Raw genomic sequence first — 15000 nt, forward strand, 5'->3', positions numbered from 1 at the left:
GTTAGAAAGATCATTGGTCCAATAATTAGCTTTATGAACTCAAATGCATTACTTTTTAACCACTATATTACGTATGTAAAACTCTAATATAGACATCAGTGCTTCTAACTACCCTCGGGGTAGTTAGTGCCTTTTCACTGAATACTATCTTTCATTTATGTTGCGTGTAAGTATTCTTATTTAGTTTTACATTAATTTTATAAATGAAATGAAAGACAAAAAAATATATATATATATGAAAGAAGCACTGATACCTGCAACGTTTCCATAATTTTCTAGGTATTTTTTCATTCCTTACGTGGCTTAACACAGGACTGATAGACGTTTAAACTGTAACTTCCACTGAACAAATAACATTTTACATTTGAGTGCTACATACAACATGTTTCAACGAAACAATCAATTCGTATTGATTTGCCACGTTTTGGTTACTAAATATGTTAGTCGGACATGGGCGGGAAGACATATGCTACAGAACGTGAACTGCCCTTTGTTTAGTGGAGGGAGATAGCTTCTTACACGGGGCTCTGTTTTTTTGTATTCTTTTATTTATTTATTTGTATTAGGTCTTTCTGAACTTTATTTCTTTCTTTTCATATTTTTCTGTATTACAAAAAAGAAAAAAAAAAAAGCTAAAAGCGAAGTGCAGTCCGTCCCCGTCGGTTAGTCGTACCTACATTCAACGACCAGCCCAGCTGAGAGTGGTGCTATTTCTTTATTGCCTTCAAGGGGCTAAACATAGAGGGGACAAACAAGGACAGACAAAGAGATTAAGTCGATTACATCGACCACAGTGCGTAATTGGTACTTAATTTATCGACCCCGAAAGGATGAAAGGCAAAGTCGACCTCGGTGGAATTTGAACTCAGAACGTAACGGCAGACGAAACACCTATTTCTATTTCTTTACTACTCACAAGGGGCTAAACAAAGAGAGGACAAATAAGGACAGACAGGCGGATTAAGTCGATTATATCGACCCCATTGCGTAACTGGTACTTATTTAATCGACCCCGAAAGGATGAAAGGCAAAGTCGACCTCGGCGGAATTTGAACTCAGAATGTAACGGCAGACGAAATACCTATTTCTATTTCTTTACTACTCACAAGGGGTTAAACAAAGAGAGGACAAATAAGGACAGACAAACGGATTAAGTCGATTATATCGACCCCATTGCGTAACTGGTACTTAATTTATCGACCCCGAAAGGATGAAAGGCAAAGTCGACCTCGGCGGAATTTGAACTCAGAACGTAACGTATGGACAGCGGTTGGTTAGAAACACAGGAGAGTGTCTATTAGTGATGTAATGCCAATCAGTCGAGTGGCCCATCTCTCTAGGATATCCATGTGTTTAGTATCTGCAACGTTTCACATGTGGATGCAGTATTCTATCGTGGATCTCATTTGAACTTTGTAGAGTACCAGTGATTGTCGGGGGCTGAAATATTTCTGGAAAAGCAGACAATAGCCAGCCATTTAAAAATGTGGTCCTAGATTTATTAAGGATGTTCTTTCATTATCTAAGATCAACACTGATATAAATTCTAGCTTTTGGGGTCTGCATGGACTGTAGCTGTTAAGTGTTCACAATTGGGGTGGGGGAGTGCGATGGATTTTACCTAATATAAGTAGTGGTTCAGGATCTTTGCTAGTAGGAAGCCAAGCTTGGCGTAGCACCATGAGAGGACCCCCACGAGGCCTGCGTTCATGGAATATGAGTTGGAATAGTCTGCAGATAATGCATAGCTGGGGAAGATTAGGGAGAAATTAAGGACCATATTATCTACAGGCGAGTGGTCTTCATTTGAAAGAAGAAAATTATGGACAATTACAAATCCTGAGATACACTGGAGTTGATTCCTGAGATACATATCCTGAAATGCACTGGAGTAGGACCGAAAAAGATCAGTGAATACGTGTTACGATTGTGTAAAAGGTACCAATAAAAGAGACGAGGTATGGATGGATCTCGATAAGAGGAAAATTTCAATCGGTGATTAACATTTCACAAAGTGTTGGAAACCTTGATGACGCCTAAAGCAAAAACATTGCTTTCACTGGGCTTCTCTAATGAGAAAGTTCACTGATGAGTGACATAAGATGGCAGTTTTTCATGTCTGAAGATGATGAGGAACAGTGGAAACCGATCCTTGAGCGACAGCATACGATGTAGTTGCGGGGAAATATGTAAGTTAGATGGGAGCTAACGTGGCGATGTTTCTTTTTTTTTTCTTTGACGTTTCTCATCCGTAGCAGTTGCTTACAAAATTGCTTAGAGCGACCTGGATGGAATCTCTCTACACCTCCCTTGGTGCTGCGACTCCCTCTCATCCTTGTCTGAGTAATCTGGCGTTTCAGCTGGTCTTTAATATATTTCCGAGAGGGGAAGGTCCTCTGTCTCTTTTGCCTTAGATGAGCGTATTCCGAATCCTACTTACTATCAAAATGATAAAAATAAATTGTATTCGAGACTGAGTTGCAAATTGATGTATTTTTATTTATAAACAATTATAACTGGCCATATCGAGTTGGCTACCCAAGGTTTTGTGGTCAGGTGTTGGTGTGGGCTATCAAACTGCAGTGCACGAGGACATTTGATATGAAACGTATGTACTGAGGAAAAGCCAATTTATGCCTGCAGAGTCACAGGAAACTATCTTGATCTATGCCACGCGGTATAACCTAGTTAAAAACCGTCGAGACCCAGGAATAATTTGGTTCTTCTCTGAGGAGCAAAACTTCGACAAATATCAAAAGACAAGCAGGAAAAATTACAGATGGTTAGTGCAGCCCCTTTTGATGGCCCCCGAGTGATAGTCACTAAAGTTTCAGAACTTCAAAAACTGTAATGGATTTAAGAGATGTGAGTAACGAACGTCATGTCAATCCACCTCGCATCTTTCCACTGTACCTTAGAATTAATTCCTCCTGATAAGCCGAGGTGCTGGAGAGAGTCGTTGAACCTTGAATAGACGAAGTACACAACGGAAGGTCGTATGTGTTTCAACAAGATTCAGCATCTTCTCATGAAGTCTACATAATCCATGAATGAATGAATGCCAAACAATCTTTACGATCATGTAACTCCAAAGTTGTAGCATCCAAGCGTGCTACATTTCGAGCGCTGTTGAAAGGGAGACTAATAGACATCCTCACAACACCATAGCTTCGCTAAAAGCAATCGCAGTTGCGGTGATACTTAAAATGAATTATAATAATCTTGTGCATGCATGCCAAACACTCCGGCTCTTCAGTGAGGCGGTCACCGAAGCTGAAGGCGGGTTCATAAAAGAATTTTATAAGAAAATTACCTGCAGCATCTGGAAGCTTTTTATCGCTTCTGCAATACCTGCAGTCTAAAGATTTTTTAATACTATACAAATTACAATACAGCCTAATCTGTACATCACAATATATACAATGCAATCGGCCACTTTACTGTCAATAAACGACACCACTGTATATCACACTTCACCAAACCATGTTACAACAGTTTCTACATCCAGCTTCAACACAGTATAAAGTGATGTGTTCTTTTATCTTTGCATCCATACCCAACCGTACAACATACTGGGCCGTCATTACTAGCACCCTCCCCGAGCCCTTATTTGGTATATACACTATCACATTTGCCTTATATGCATCACAAAATATATATGCAATACACTATATTATATGGAGGTGCAATGGTCCAGTGGTTAGGGCAGCGGACTCGCGGTCGTAGGATCGCGGTTTCAATTCCCAGACCGGGTGTTGTAAATGTTTATTGAGCGAAAACACCTAAAAGCTCCACGAGACTCCGGCAGGAAGTGGTGATCCCTGCTTTACTCTTTCACCACTCTTTCTCCTACTCTTTCTTCTGTTGGCCTGCTCTCTTAGCCAGCGGGGTGGGGTCATTCGAAGGCTAAAACAATGCGAACGCATTGTGACCAGCGATGTGTAACTACATCTGATGGACTGGTCGAAAAAAAATATTATATGTAGTTTCTTACATAAGGGTTTAAAACCACATTATATACACTATATACAATCCAATATTCCGCTGTATATATACTATAATATATGATGTAAATTACAAGACTTGAGAATATAGAGGACATTTTCAATGTATTTGAGGAGTGGACGATGTGATGGGATCTCTGTACGTTCCCAATGAAACTATATCGAAAGGAATAAATCATTCACTGAAATAGTGGAGTACATATACACAACAATGCACTGTTGCCCTCCACAATATATAGAACTCAGTCCATCATAATATAAACACCTCTTTTCTCTTAAGCACTCCGTCGGTTACGACGACGAGGTTTCTGGTTGATCCGATCAACGGAACAGCCTGCTCGTGAAATTAACGTGTACGTGGCTGAGCACTCCACAGACACGTGTACCCTTAACGTAGTTCTCGGGGATATTCAGCGTGACGCAGAGAGTGATAAGGCCGGCCTTTTGAGTGAGAGAAAGTTGTGGTGAAATAGTAGGGCAGGGATCACCACCGTCCCTGCCGGAGCCACGTGAAGCTTTAGGTGTTTTCGCTCAATAAACACTCACAACGCCCGGTCTTGGAATCGAAACCGCGATCCTACGACCGCGAGTCCGCTGCCCTAACCGCTGGGCCATTGCGCCTCCACAATATAAACACCGCAATACTACAGTATATACATCCCAGTATGATCATCATCAATCAAAGCTGAGACTTGTGCAGTGAAGTAGTCGACTTTACTATACAAATGTAGCGGACCACGAACAGTTTGTAGAACATTTGGACTTATTTTGTCTCCTTAAAAGTTCTTGCGCTCATTCACAGCGGAATGCATAAAATATTTGCTTCCTTTTAACCCATGCATGCTCTTTTACTCTTTTACTCTTTTATTTGTTTCAGTCAGGACTGTGGCCATACTGGAGCACCGCCTTTAGTCGAGTACATTGACCCCAGGACTTATTCTTTTTTAAGCCTAGTACTTATTCTATCGAGCTCTTTTGCCAAACCGCTAAGTTACGGGGACGTAAACACACCAGCATCGGTTGTCAAGCGATGTCGGGAGGACAAACACAGACACACAAACATATACACACATACATATATATATACACATATACATATATACGACGGGCTTCTTTCAGTTTCCGTCTACCAAATCCACTCACAAGGTTTTGGTCGGCCCGAGGCTATAGTAGAAGACACTTGCCCAAGGTGTCACGCAGTGGGACTGAACCCGAAACCATGTGGTTGGTAAGCAAGCTACTTACCACACAGCTACTCCTACGCCGATGCTGTATATTTTACGAGAATGAAATGGAAGGTTGCATGTTGTTGCAGTGTTTTCTCCCAGAAACAAAATAAATGAAATGAATGACTTCAAACAAGGGGTGGCGTGTCGAAGTTCAGATTGCCAGCGTTAGCTCAGCTACTGCTCTACTGTGCTCGATTGCTGAAAGTAATTTTGTGAAATACGAATTGCTGGGAAAATATCATTTGTCGAAGATTTATGCTTGTTTAATGCTCTGGATATCTTATCGGTGTAAATATTTGAACACGCTCGAAAACGATTGAATTTTTTTATCTACATTTTGAAACTCTGCTTTTCTTCCAGGAACTTACTATAATTAGTGTATTGGAAAACAACTCTAAACAAAAACTATTGAGAAAAGGTTTTGTTGTGTCAGCTCATGTGTCGAGCTTTTAGATTTGGTGCGCTATTGGACTGGAAACGTAGCTCTATTTGTCTTACTGTTATAAGAGATATCAAAACTTCAAAATATATTGGTTGTTCTCATGGTTAACTGAAAAATGCGATGAGAATATATTCCAAACATTTTAAGCTTTTAGTATATAAAGATGGCATTAGCAAAAAAGACAAAACTATTTTTATTATTTTTACACAAATTTTCATTTATTTCTTCGTGAAATTACTCGTTATAGTCATTTCGTAAATTGTTTTTCATTTACCTTTTTGCAAGCTATTAAAAAAATGCATTCTACTACCTATTTTCAATAAGTACTTTTCGTAACATTAAAGGGAGATAACAACTTTTTATAGCCCTCTTCATCTGGAACTGTTGAGTCTTGTGGTAGATGTGCGAAAAGTTTGGACAAATCTGATTTCTGGGCGTCTCCAGGACAAAGGACGTGTCTATGTTTTTTGTAAGCATCGAATTTGGTACCGTACAAGAAATACAAGTCACACATTTCGTCCGAATGGTCGTTACTAAAATAGAAAGTACAAATTATAAACGACTGACAATCTTTATATATAAAAGTAAGGTTGTGTGCTGTCTGTCTCCTACGATTTAGATTCCTGACTACTCCCACATTTTGCGGTGCAGTTTAACCAAAACCGGGTATCTTATAGTCGTGATTCATATCGAGCCCTTCTGGATATTAGCGCGCGTCTACGATGAGTCTACGATTTAAAAAAAAAATTACCATCATTTTTTCCATTTTAATGCATTTTTTCGCTATTATATAAGGGAAGTAACTCTCTAAAAATGTCTACGATGAGTCAACGATTTAAAAAAAAATTTTACCATTTTTAATGCATTTTTTTGCTATTTTTTGGCTATAACTCTCTAAAAATGGTTATATAGTTATTTCCCTTACAAACCCGAGCAACGCCGGGCGATACTGCTAGTAAATAATAATAGTAAAGGTTGATTTCAAATGTTGGCACTAGGCCAGTCGTTCCGGAGGAAGGGGTGAGTCGATTACATCGACCCCCTAGTGCTAGATGCTACTTATTTTATCGACCCGGGAAGGATGAAAAGCAAACTCGAACTCAATGGAATTCGAACTCAGTACGTAAAGACGGACTAAGTGCCGCTAAGCATTTTTTCCCGGCGTGCTAACGATTCTGCCAGCTCGCAGCCTTCAATTATGGTAAAGATTAAGAATTTTGTGTAATCTCAATATATATCTTATTTTCGTGTTTCGATTTAATAATTGCTTATTTGCCGAGGTAGTTTTAATGAATTCCACTTAAATTTGTATTCATATTCCATGAGAAAACGTACTTAAAAAGCTTGAAGAAAATCGGTGTGCATTAAAAAATGCCAAGATGCAAATTTTTATGTTCTTTAGGTTTCACTTCAGTGATCCAGAATTGAAACATGAATCATGTACCGATATTGACGCATTCGATTATACACTTCTCATAATCTAATCGATTATAAATATTGTAGATTATGCTAATCATTACTGGATTAAATGTATTACATTTAATGCGATAATGATTATGACATATATGATCTGGTACTGATCATCATATATGTCTAATTATCTAATAAATATATGTCTAATTATCTAATAAATGAATAATATTTCTGTTTTAATTGTAGTACTAAACAAATTAATGAAAACAAAGATGGCCTCTTGGAGCTTATCAGCGACAGCTTTAGTCTTATATTTATAGACTGCCATATTATTATGGCGATAACTATTAATATCCAGTAACGCTGCCGTAATCTCCTTTAGAGAGACTTAGTAATTTTAATATTTCTATAAAAGATATTTCAGTTAACTTGTTCAGTGAATGTCTGCCACACATAATGATATTCATAGTTTCTCCTACAGAAATTGTTGACTCGATTGATTTCTGTGCAACATTTTATCAATAAAAATTGAATAAATGCAGCTGCCTGGCAGTAAACAAGTAAAGGTATCGGAACGATGCTTTCACTATTCATGACTGTCCGGTTTGCAATCCCTCCTCTCACTAAGTCATTATCTCAAAAAAGTTTTTGATTTAGTCACGTGATGATATGTAAATTCTTTCACAAATGTCAGCTTTTGGATATAATTTTAAACGAATGTAGTTAAAATTTAAAAAACAATTAAGCTACAATAATATAGTTAAGAAAGTTTTAACAAAATTCAGCACAATATAACTACAATATACTAAATTTCACATAATCCAAAGATTATTATAATCCGGTTTCATTCATGGGTGAGTGGATAATTCGCCACCATTCCCCTGACACCCAAAAATGTCTCAGAGGATCGTCCATTCCTATGATTCACCTTTGTTTGAGATATTTTATTACCATTGTATTTCTGTTAGATTCTTTAGACTGTAGTCCCACTAAAATAATTACATTCATTAATCATAAGGTGCCCCTTTTTGGTGAATGGCTCTAAGTTGTTCCAACTTGCATTGTATGATAGAACTCGAGCAGATTTATACCCTATATCCAGCATTTAGTTAACTGGGAAAACGAGAACCAATTCCTTAGATAACTTACTTCAATGTCTATAAAATTATCAATTCGTAATATTTCAAATTATAGGATTATCAAAATCCTGTAACGATTGGCAGATTATAGTTTCGACAGTTAAATTTTACCTAGTGTTATGCGGGGTACTTACCCAAACTTAACATCCCTTCTATTCGGGTTGGTTAATGTACAGCGCATTATCTGCAATAAATGATAATTATGCGTTAGATATTCAAAGTTCATAAATAATAGTTTTCTCTAAAAAAACATCGCATTATGATAAAGATAAATCTAGAATTTCTACGTTCATATTTCGTGGTCACTTTTTGGAAATATACAAGTGTACAGTAATCCCTCGACTATTGCAGGTGTTACGTTTCAAAACACCCCGCGATATGGGAAAATCTGCGAAGTAGAAACAGTACTGTACATTTTTTATTAGTATTATTTTAATAATTTGTATATATTTATTTTATTATTAATGCAAAACAACACCACGGATGAATCAGTATAAGCTTAAATAATAAACCGCGATAGGTGAACCGCGATAGGTGAACTGCGATATGGCGAGGGATTACTGTATATGTACATACGTATATGTGTGTATATATACATGTATACATACACGCATATATATATGTGTATGTATATATATATTTGTGTGTGTGTGTGAGAGAGTGTGAGTGTGTGTGTGCGATTGCGTATGCGTATGATGTGGATTCTGTGAAAGGTGTGAATGGTTAAACGTTTATACATAGATTTTTTTCTGGAGTTAGTGTCTTTGCGTTGGTGTGTGTTTGTGTGTGTGTGTATGTGTGTCTGTATGTGTGTGTGGGTGTGTGTGTGTGTGTGTGTGTGCGTTTGTGTGTGTGTGTGTGCCTGTACGGACATCCAAGTCCAGTCACTTTATTTTGGGAAGAGGCTGGCCACATTACAAGTTTATTAAATAACTGGATAAGCTTAAAGAATTGAATAGTCAAGACTAAAATTGCCATTTAATCATTAAGCTTTATTAGTCATGACTCATCAAGTGTTAAACAGCAAAAACAATTGCAAAGGGAAGAAAATCTTAGCCAACCAGTTTGTGATTTAACTGAGACTAGCAGTATCGCCCGGCGTTGCTCGGGTTTGTTTCGAACCTTTATAATTGGAATTTTTGAAATAGGTGAACATTTTTCTGGTTGAAATACACCGAAAAATGGCAACACAGCAGTCAAAAAAATCGTTAAAAAATAGGGATTTTCATAGAAAAAAAAGCACCCTTTTGATGTAAATAATTTTTGGTGTTAACATGGTCTGATTTGATTTTTTACTTCTACGGAATGAAGAGCAAGCCTTCTTCTATCATACTCTCAATTTTGGTCAACTTGCGCCGCAGGGTCTCGGAGGAGATAGTGTTAGTTGAAGGCTACCAAAACTGCCATACACAGACAACTTCAGCTTTATATAGAGAGAGATAAGAAGAAAATGGAGTAAAAGATAATCATTTCTCTAAGTAACAAATCAAATTTGCGGCGTTTTTGAGACTTGACTGAAGCAAAGTCGTGATTGAACAGGGAAGGGCATAACTCACTAAAAATTGATGGACAGCTTTCATATTAGAAATATAAAAAAAATATATCGAAATATTAGCAGAAGAATACTTTTACAGCTCCTATGTAATGTCTGGCGAAACCGCAGTTGCTACAAAGAAAGTACACCTAAACACAGATTGTCTGCTGTTATTTAAAAGACTATTTACTTCAAGAGGAAGACAAACATAAGTTGATTCCTTACCAAAATATCGGTGCTTTGTAAAGTTATATTCCGAGAAGAAATGTCGATAGTTACCTAGAAAGTAAATGTAAAGTAAAACATACATCAAATATGATTCAGAATAGATGGATGGACGATTAGTTCTATGTGTGTAAATGCATACATACATACATACATACATACATACATACATACATACACACACATACATATACATACATACATACACACACACACATACCCAAACACACACGCACACACACATACATACACACACACACATACATACACACACATACATACATACATACATACATACATACATACATACATACATACATACATACATACATACATACATATTTTAAAATATTAAAAGTGAGAGAAGTCATGCTTCTTCATTCATATTATTCGAACACGTTTCTAATCTGTTGCTGGGCCGATACCGACAAATTGTAGATATGTATGAAACAATATTGCTCTGTTTTCAGCAATCCTGATATGACTGATCTGGACTGTATCAGTGATGTTACTCCCCAATACACTTTATCGGACATAACATTTGGCGCTCCTGATGTCTTAGCAGCAATAAAGGAAATGAAGCATAATTCAGCAGTAGGTCCCGATAGGTTCCCTGCTTGTGTCTTGAAGATGTGTCAAAACCAACTTGCTCCCCCTCTAGCCAATCTGTGGCGGAACTCACTGGATGCTGGATATATACCAGAAGACCTTCTATCCCAGTCTGTTGTCCCAGTTTTCAAAAAAGGAAACAAATCGCTTGTCGTGAATTACCGTCCAATCTCACTCACCTCTCATATCATCAAGGTATTTGAGAGGGTGCTGAGATCGCGTATGACTCACTTCCTTGAGAGTCATAATATGCTGAACCCCAACCAGCATGGATTCCGTAATGGGAGAGATTGCCTGACGCAGCTACTGCATCATTTTGATGACATTTTGAGAGCCTTGGGAGAAGGTTCCAACACTGATGTCATCTACCTTGATTTCAGCAAGGCCTTTGACAGGGTTGATCATAAGATCCTTCTGAGAAAGCTGTCCAATATTGGTGTCACTGGAAAGCTGCTGCAGTGGATCAAGTGCTTCCTGTCTAACAGAACCCAACATGTTGTAGTCGAAGGAGTCAAATCCAGCCCAGCCAAAGTCAGCAGTGGTGTCCCACAAGGCACTGTGTTGGGCCCACTTCTCTTCATCATCTACATAAATGATATTACTGACACCATCAAACACAGTAACATCAGAACCTTCGCTGATGATTCCAAGCTCCAGAAGGTCATCAATGGCGTGGATGACCGAATAAACCTTCAGTCAGACCTACTGGCTGTTGTCCAATGGGCGGAAAAGAATAACATGTTGCTAAATGAAGACAAATTTGAACTGATCCACTTTGGAAGGGAGGACGCTCTGAAACTCCCATACTCTCTTCCTTCTGGAGAAATTCTCATGGCATCCAACAACATCAGAGACCTGGGAGTAACAGTGGACAACAGCATAAGCTGGGCTATACATATAAGCAGCAAAGTTGACATGGCCCGCAGAATGTGTTCCTGGATTCTCAGAACCTTCCAGTCGAGAGATTCCCACGCTATTATCCTTCTCTTCTCCACTTGCCCGACCCCACCTTGAATACTGCTGTCCACTGTGGTCTCCCTACACAAAACAAAATATTATGAGAATTGAAGCTCCCCAAAGGTCAATCACAAAAAAGATAGATGGCATGTCAGACCTTGACTACTGGGGTAGACTAGAGAAGCTGAAATTGTATTCACTCCAACGACTCCGTGAACGCTACATTATCTGTATGATGTGGAAAATATTCCATCAGCACTGTCCGAATGATGTTGGCATCACCTTCAAAATGCATTGAAGGCTTGGACCACGTGCCATCCGTCCACAACAAAAATCTAAATCGCATCACATAACGACAATACGGCACAACTATTTCACCTCAATTGGACCTGCTCTCTTCAACATTACACCAGGACACGTCAAAAAAGAAACTGACCACACAAAATTCAAGAAGTCTTTGGACAAATTCCTTCAAACAGTACCGGACAAACCACCCACACCCGGATATGTCTCCGCAAACAATAATTCTCTGCTCGAATGGGCCTTGGTGCCCAAATCCTGAACTGAAAGACTTCGCCAGGTGGTGCTATTAAGTTAGACATGGCCTGGGCCAATACTGGCCAAAACCTTTCTAAGTTATATATATATATATATATAATGGAAATATGTTACAAAAAGAAAATAGAAACTACACGTGGAAATGTAAGGGGAAAATAAGAAAAATTAACGAAAATGCACATTGTAAATAAAACAAGAAAAAAGCTTTTTATGAAAGGTAACGACAGATATATACAATTAGATGAGCTGAGGTAGGAATAAAAGTAATAAAAGTTATGAGTCATTATTATGAGATTATTGAAGAGATTCAAGCATATCGCGGTTCGTAAGACTAGTCATTGCTTTATATATATATATATATATATATATATATATATATATATATAAAGATAGAGGGAGAGAAGAACAGTTTACAAAAACCAAACCTCATGCGAGTTGAATGGCCGTTGTTTTTAAATAAAACAAGTGCATTTTTAACTGCTCTTCTCCCAATTCTACAGAATCAAACGCTTTTGTCAGATCAATAAAATCTTAATATAAGTCCATATCGACGCACGTTTCTTGTAGCCATACTCTTTACTCTTTTACTCTTTTACTTGTTTCAGTCATTTGACTGCGGCCATGCTGTAGCACCGTCTTTAGTCGAGCAAATCGACCCCAGGACTTATTCTTTGTAAGCCCAATACTTATTCTATCGGTCTCTTTTGCCGAACCGCTAAGATACGGGGACGTAAACACACCAGCATCGGTTGTCAAGCAATGCTAGGGGGACAAACACAAACACACAAACACACACACACACATACACATATATATATATATATATATACATATATACGACAGGCTTCTTTCAGTTTCCGTCTACCAAATCCACTCACAAGGCATTGGTCGGCCCGGGGCTATAGCAGAAGACACTTGCCCAAGATGCCACGCAGTGGGACTGAACCCGGAACCATGTGGTTGGTTAGCAAGCTACTTACCACACAGCCACTCCTGCGCCTAAATGTCATATACTTAGTACTCCTACCACCTCTAAATCCTGGTAAAACCGCATTACCTATGTGCAGATGCAATCTATCCAGCGTTAACCTACAAAGTACATTTCCAGCCACAGCTAACAGACAGATGCCATGAAAACTATTGCAGACATTCTTTCCACCTTTCGATTTATAGAGTATCCCCATAATCGCATCACGCCAATCCTGAGGGACCACTTCGCTGTACCAAATCCTCTGAATCACGCCCGCCAACATTGTATAGAGATATTCACCACCATATTTATATATTTCTGCACCTAATCCATACATACCAGGGGCCTTTCCATTGTTCAATTTCATGATAGCCGCTTTTATTTCAGCCAGGTTTAGAACCTATGGTAAAAATGGTTTTGTTGGTCTTTCAGATATATTATCAAGAATAAAGGGAATAACTTCGTGGGTCTATTGAGCAACTCATCAAAGTGCCTTTTCCATCTCTCAACAAGTGGAGCAAACGTTGATGAAGTTAAACCATAAACTTTTTCAAAAAAGTTCTGAATTGTTAGTATTTGAAGCTTCTTGAATTTCATCGCATCACACCACACATTTTACATACATGCAAACATACATACATACATACATACATACATACATACATACATACATACATACATACATACATACATACATACATACATACATACATATATGAAAGAATGGAGCTGAACGACGAATTAACAAAATTCCTTTATTTTCGACATATGTTTCTGATGTGAATTTGCTACCCAGGTATCGGTTAATTCGAATTATCCTTAATTAGATAATTCATTCAACTACTCAAATATACATACATACATATACATACTTATGTAAGTATACATGTATATATATACATATTACACTCACACACACATATATACACTCAGTGTTACTCATGATGATGATGATGATGATGATGATGATGATGATAATGAACATGATGAAGGTGAAGAGGACATGTACGAACGCATATTAAATGTTGACGGTGTATATTAACCGTACTTTAAATGCTATATACAATTTATATACATAGTTATTTTGAAATGTGTGTGACTTACTTCGGGGTAAGCGGGGTCTGCTCGGAGTAGCTCGATGAAATGATTATTTCGATAAATATAACCAGTGATTGCCGTAGCTAAAACAAACAAATAGTAAAAAAAAAAATGTATTTGAAAAATATCTAAGTGGATGTCAAATTATCACTTTTATTAATGTGGTTACAAAATCAAGTCTACTAATAAAAACATGGTTTTACGATTTTTTTTATTTAAATAAACAGTTTATTAAAAGCTTTTTCAACATCGATGATCATTGTTTATAATCAATGTAACTGACTTTAGAGGACGTTCGTCTTCAACACTTACCCATTGTGTGAGAATGGATAGATATACCATAGAGTGGCGTATCGTCAAATGGCCACCAACAAAATGCGTCTGCTGTGAAGTCTATAAAAGGAAAAAAAATTCTTTAAATTCATTCTGAAAGATTATAGAAATTATTTGTTGCCTAGATACACATGATCAAAAATAATTAAATAGTTAGGATGTCAGATTTTCAACTGATATTCTAGTATATATAATCCGCTACAAGATATACACTTTATTCGTATTCATAACCACAGTACACGCAAGGACAATATGGTGAGGTTGAACCGAGAAGTGACTGTGACACTCTACACCACTTAGATGAAAGAAAAAAGTGGGGAGGCTGTTTATATATCAACCATTTGCAAGTATATCGAGATATGATGTTATGTTGCTTTTGTGTCAAGACACTACAATGTGATCTATCTGCCAATAACATTGTTTAAAATACTTAATATTCTTTTATTCTTTTACTCTTTTATTCTTTTCCTTGTTTCAGTCGTTTGACTG

The 15000-nt window shown here is 37.6% G+C and overlaps 2 protein-coding genes across 3 annotated transcripts in view; both read right to left on the reverse strand.

The window, feature by feature from the left end:
* Nucleotides 1–375, reverse strand: part of LOC115216658 (polypeptide N-acetylgalactosaminyltransferase 5) — a 43586-nt gene extending 43211 nt beyond the window's left edge. Inside the window, exon 1 of the mRNA XM_029786161.2 lies at nt 255–375. The gene's annotated coding sequence lies outside the window, so the exon portion shown is untranslated. The remainder of the gene's footprint in view (nt 1–254) is intronic.
* Nucleotides 376–5865: 5490 nt separating this feature from the next.
* LOC115216421 (peptidyl-glycine alpha-amidating monooxygenase B-like) overlaps nt 5866–15000 on the reverse strand; it is a 25682-nt gene continuing 16547 nt past the window's right edge. For both annotated transcript variants that reach the window (XM_029785744.2, XM_029785745.2), the window contains exons 8-12: nt 14491–14571; nt 14185–14261; nt 9987–10040; nt 8362–8411; nt 5866–6208 (exon numbers count right to left, since the gene is read on the reverse strand). In XM_029785744.2, coding sequence (XP_029641604.1) covers nt 5992–6208; nt 8362–8411; nt 9987–10040; nt 14185–14261; nt 14491–14571 — 479 coding nt within the window. In that variant the 3' untranslated portion in view covers nt 5866–5991. The remainder of the gene's footprint in view (nt 6209–8361; nt 8412–9986; nt 10041–14184; nt 14262–14490; nt 14572–15000) is intronic.

Source organism: Octopus sinensis, linkage group LG10, assembly GCF_006345805.1.
Source record: "Octopus sinensis linkage group LG10, ASM634580v1, whole genome shotgun sequence".
NCBI classification, from domain to species: domain Eukaryota; kingdom Metazoa; phylum Mollusca; class Cephalopoda; order Octopoda; family Octopodidae; genus Octopus; species Octopus sinensis.